The following is a 5,500-nucleotide window of genomic DNA, read 5'->3' on the forward strand; positions in this document are numbered from 1 at the left end:
GGCACATCTAGTTGGCTGGCTAGGGGGTATCATTTTCATGCCCCATTTCTCAGTGGGCTATCTCGCGCTGAGAGTATTCGGTAATACAACACGTGTCATCAAGTGTCAATATCACCTGAGACTCTCTAATTATTATATCCCAATAATGTGATGGAAAACATATCATTATAGAAAAACGATCATATCAATATCAACAGAGTCTCCGGCCTCTGTCGTATACAATTTTATTTCCAAAAATATACTAAACTAAATTATTTGTTTGTTTGTTTTCTGTCAATTCAATCGATCTATTTTTAGATCATTTGATTATTATACAGATACAAATATCTACAATTGCGTTTCAACGTATACCAGGTTTTATAACCGTAATAGCGTTTGAACGGTAATACGTTTATGATATACGTTAACATGTGCTTATACTATAGGAACCCGCTCATTTTACACAGCCCCCCCCCCTCAGCTTGAAAATTCTAATGCTGGCTTACATAGACTCTAAAAGATCACATGGATTGTACAAGCGAAAAGAAGAAACGGGTTTCGATCATATAATGGCCTCAATGCTTATATTATATTCTCTTAGACAAACTATACTTAGACTTTATAAGTTACTCGGTTACTCTATTATGTTTGGGTGTAGGTCCTTGAGGTCCCCGATGGTGGATGGGACGTTTTTTAGTGCCTTTAGGAGGTACATACATTCCATGGTCCTTGAAACTTGGAATGAATGATGTCTGTGGATAAACCTTAACTACATCAGGACGTTTGTTTGTAGGTAAGATAGCTTCTGCGTCTGACATGTTCTTATGTAGGCGTTTACGAAACTTCCTATTAAAGGCCTTCAATACATCTGGATCATCGAATGCCGATGGAGGTAGATCCCATTGCGCGCCATCAGCAAACTCCGTTGTGTAGTAAGTTATGTCCTCATTGTTGTACTTCCCCACAATTTTCTTAAACTCGTAAGACATAAGAAGTGTAGTAGCTTCACGTGTGCAACGAAGGATGATTTCTGTCGTCGGAATTCGATGTGATCCGATATTAAGAGTACTTGAACTGTCAACATTGTTAACTTCGTAAGTTCCACTCTTGTTATCGGCCACTGAAATCTTGAATGGTCCAATGTATTTAGCCGTAAGCACAGTTGTATCGGAGTTGCGAGCCATAATGTTGACTATGTCGCCTACCTCGAATTCGACTATCTTTTTTTAATCATTCCATCGCTTTTGTCTCTTCTTGAGTGTGATGTCCTTCATCTCTCTCGAACAAGGAAAGACGACGTCTCTGGCGCGACACATCTTCTCTAGCCATGGTAACACATGATCTTCCTGAGAACCCTTGTTGAAAGGTACTTGTAATTCACTATAACGGCCCCTGAAATAGTAAGCGGGTGTTGTACCAGTGACTGAATCCGGTGTCTCGTTCATTTGTGTCTGTACCCAGTTAATTGAGTATGGCCACATGTCAGCATCGTCTAGCAATGCACCACGCATGAACTCCTTCATCTTTCTGTGTCGTACCTCATTCGCACCTTGTGTCTGAGGCTTATAGGGTACCCCATTTTATGGCATGATCCCGCAACGAGTAACAGTGTCGTCATGACGTCGCCTGTAAACTCACTACCGTTGTCGGTACATACAATCGCTGGCCAGCCAAAATCTGCGAAACATTTATATATGCACGCTGCCACAGTTTGTGTTGATTTATCTTTCAGAGGATACAACACGTTGTATCTTGAAGCAACATCAAAAACGTGGCAGACATACTTATCTTTCGTGTGTTCGGACGTGGGTAGCTCGACCAAATCAATGATAACCCGGCGCCATGGCTCGTCTTCTGATACACTCCGCAATGGAGCATATCCATAGCGCTTGATACGGTTAACTTCGCAGTCGTTGTATTCGTGATACACCTGAGATATATATTGTTTAAGCTTTGGGTGTACAATCCCGTACCTCTTACAATCTTTCTCAGTCCTAACCTTACCCATGTGTTTAAGCGCATGATTCTGCCTTAACCACTTCAGAATGTCTGCCTCCGATGATCTTGCTGTATCAAAATCTGGAGGTGAGGATTCCACTACCACATCACTTGGACTTGAAGACTCGTCTTGTCCAATCTCGCCTGAAAGGTCGGCCGTGTGAATTCTACTAATGTTCTCTTTGTCCATTAGTTGAGTTACATGGTCGTATACATATGGAAAATCGCTCATCAACTGTTTGAGTAGCCTTGTCGCGGCTTCGTATGCAGTTGCTCTGTCAGAACGTATCTTCTTGTAGAATGCTTTCGCTAGTGATGAGTTCTTCTTTGCTTCTTTAGGATCGGATTGTTCCTCGGTGACGCATACTGCAGGTGCATGTGTCATCCCAGCCTCTTGTCAAAAGTCGAATCTTGGATTCTTCAACCTTACGTTTGAAGGTGTCGGATGGTGTAGTCAGGAAGTCCCTGATAGTATTTATTTGGGATTAGGGTTTATTTGATATTTGGGTTTTATTAGAGACTACATTTTGAACCGGGTTTATCCAATCAGATCAAAACTGATTAACGGAAAACACATGACAAAATGATAGTCATAGGATTGGTTCAATAAATGAACAACGTCTCCCCTTGCACGAGGAGAGTAGAGTACGGTGAGATACAGTTATCTTAGACTACTTACTACATTTTTGACTGACTTAGATGTTGTGCATTAATTGAACTTATCCTAGATAGGAAAAGCAGATAGTAGGACTGAGAGGTTCCTATGTGGAAGTAGAAAAATTTTATGACACAAAGAAGAGAGAAAGTTCTAGGCATCAGTAGGCATTAGTAACTGAAATGACGGTTCCCAACGCGAACCAACCATTGTTAAATGACACGAATAGTGTATTTATTACTAGCGATACAAGCGATAGCATGCCAGCACTTCTACCAAACAGCAGTAGTGCTTCAGAGTACGAAATGACTGAGGGAACCGTAAGAACAGAAGGGCATGCGAGCCGTGTGAGTCAACACAACCGTAGACTACGAACACATGTACATCGACAGGTAGGCATGTTAAATAAGAGAGTAGAACGACTAGAGGACATAGAAATTAATAGTCTGGAGACCCCAAGGACGATAAAGATGGATAATACAATAGAGAATTGTAACAGGGAAAATGTTGTGTTGGAACAAGAGAATGAGAATCCAACGTTCACATCGACATGGACTCTCCGAACTATGCCGCGTCAAGAGGAACGCACAACGTCATGGGAACCGATACCGGAGCGAGAGTCGATTCGAACCAATGGAAGAACAGTAGACGGTAGCAGGAGGTCATAGAACACGTAAAGGAGGTAGGTGTATATGTTTGAACATCACCATGGCAACGAGGTACACGTGTGTACAGGCAATCAAAAGGTACGTAAGAAACTGTGTACAGAAATATGAGAGAGAAGGATGATGTGGGATGGATACTCAAGTAACCAGGTGTAAACTAAATAATTCTTTAGTAGAAGATATGAGACTACAAAGAAACAACAAAAGCACGTAGACACCAAAGTAAGATGTACATGCGATGTCAATCACACAAACAGACGACATTCATATCGCAAGTTCTTGTACATAAGATGAAAGGTACAAACACAATAGGATGGGTACAACGGTATATAGAACAATAGGGTGTGCGTATGCAGTACTAGAACAGGTACACGAGTGAGTGAGCAATGTAAATGTGCATATGAATGGTCCGATCAAATTCGTCAATGTCAATGCGAGTATGAACAACCCGTATGAGATACTGTAGACAAGTGTTCGTGTGATGACGAGCAGTACCAAGACACAGCGACGGCGGGTATAGAAAGCACGACTAGCCAACTAGTTAGGTCGAAGCCAAAAGAGGAACGAAGGAACATTGGTAGCGAAAAGACACGTGTACGGAGCGATGGAACATGAAGAGTAAGAAGCCACAGAGCGAGTAATGAAGCGAGTAATGGAGCGAGTAATGGCATGAGGTTCGAGAGGACGGAGTTGGTCGGAGGAGTAAAGAGTAACAGCAACGATAGTCGGGGTAGTTTGGATCAAGAGGTTTATGAGAAAACGATGACATTGCACCAAGGGCTTCAAGTAATTAGTATGGGTGAGGATCGTAGGTGAATGACTATTTAAGTCAAAGGAGAAGCAGTTGAAGCATCACATTGCTATCAATGGACAACAAAAGATTACTTTTACCATGGTTAACATTCGACAGAGTCGTCTGTAACAACAGCTATCCCCATAACAACGTGAACAGGATGACATCCATCAACGAGGTTTTCGTCGACGGACTCAGGAACGAGTAGACACGGGCGGATAATTGTCGGGCGACTTAGAGACAGAACATCGAACTAACCGAACAATACGTCAGCGGACGCTAACGGTACAACAACAGCGCAATGGGCGAATAACCACCCCGAGTGATGTGGACTTCACGGACCCAGACAACGTGAACAGGATGACATCCATCAACGAGGTTTTCGTCGACGGACTCAGAAACGGGTAGACACGGGCGGATAATTGTCGGGCGACTTAGAGACAGAACATCGAACTAACCGAACAATACGTCAGCGGACGCTAACGGTACAACAACAGCGCAATGGGCGAATAACCACCCCGAGTGATGTGGACTTCACGGATCGTGAACGACGAACCCCCGAACCATTGAGAGCTGCACATTCGTCGTCGCAGGCTCACTACCAGGAGGGGACAACTCTTCGAGAGACATCAAGAGCTGTCGCAAGTAAGTGCTCTCGTTATTATGCCAATGGGAGACGACATAGCCGAAGTAGAGACGACGACACGCCAGAACAAATGACGAGCCTACTTCGACGACAGCAATCGCTATTAGAAAAATATGAACGGCGTTTGCAACGACTACGACGAGCGAGCACACCTTCATCACCGGACCTCGAGTTCCGCGTTAAAGGAGCCGACGACGCCCGTCACGGGTTAGGGTATACATCGTCGGATCAGGACGATGGTGATACACAACAGGAGACGATGTCACTTCAAAGCTTTGCACAGGAACAACGGAGGGCAACCCCGAATCCTCACGACAGGGAGCCACTGGACAATCATCGTGACAACATGGATACGTCATTACAAGCACAACGTCAGGGCCAACAGTTTGTACGACAAGCTATGGATAACAGTCTACCGTCACGCAGGATGCTTGAACGCACACCGTCGAGTCAAGCCACGTCATCTGAGAAGCGTCGTCGCTTGGCTCAGCAGGCCATACCTCCTACACCAGACAGCATAGCGGCGGACCGCCAAGCCTTGCACGTGCAAATGCTCAAGCTGTCGGAAGAATTATGTAGTGCGGTGGAAGCGAACAACTTACCATGAGCGGAGGCATTCAGGGGTGTACTCGATACATCAAGAGCAACCCACGACTCACGACCAGCAAACAAGCAGGAACCACGGGAACCCACGTAGTTGGCCGGGGTGGCCCTCTAACCGGTATAACCTCAGCAACATTATGGAGCGCAACCCTAAAGGGGCA

At 44.5% G+C, this 5,500-nt stretch overlaps 3 protein-coding genes across 3 annotated transcripts; 2 read left to right on the forward strand and 1 right to left on the reverse strand.

Moving 5' to 3' along the window:
- Window positions 1–605: 605 nt before the first annotated feature.
- SARC_02158 (hypothetical protein) lies at window positions 606–1,163 on the reverse strand (the record flags this gene model as incomplete). The annotated part of the gene is made up of 1 exon (XM_014304101.1): window positions 606–1,163. One exon carries the CDS (start codon window positions 1,161–1,163, stop codon window positions 606–608), a length of 558 nt encoding a protein of 185 aa, XP_014159576.1.
- A 1,651-nt stretch (window positions 1,164–2,814) lies between these two features.
- Window positions 2,815–3,300, forward strand: SARC_02159 (hypothetical protein; the record flags this gene model as incomplete). The annotated part of the gene is made up of 1 exon (XM_014304102.1): window positions 2,815–3,300. One exon carries the CDS (start codon window positions 2,815–2,817, stop codon window positions 3,298–3,300), a length of 486 nt encoding a protein of 161 aa, XP_014159577.1.
- Window positions 3,301–4,806: 1,506 nt separating this feature from the next.
- On the forward strand, window positions 4,807–5,343 carry SARC_02160 (hypothetical protein; the record flags this gene model as incomplete). The annotated part of the gene is made up of 1 exon (XM_014304103.1): window positions 4,807–5,343. The coding sequence occupies one exon, from the start codon at window positions 4,807–4,809 to the stop codon at window positions 5,341–5,343; it is 537 nt and encodes a 178-aa protein (XP_014159578.1).
- Window positions 5,344–5,500: the final 157 nt, after the last annotated feature.

Source organism: Sphaeroforma arctica (genome assembly GCF_001186125.1).
Source record: "Sphaeroforma arctica JP610 unplaced genomic scaffold supercont1.94, whole genome shotgun sequence".
In the NCBI taxonomy this organism is placed as follows: Eukaryota; class Ichthyosporea; order Ichthyophonida; genus Sphaeroforma; species Sphaeroforma arctica.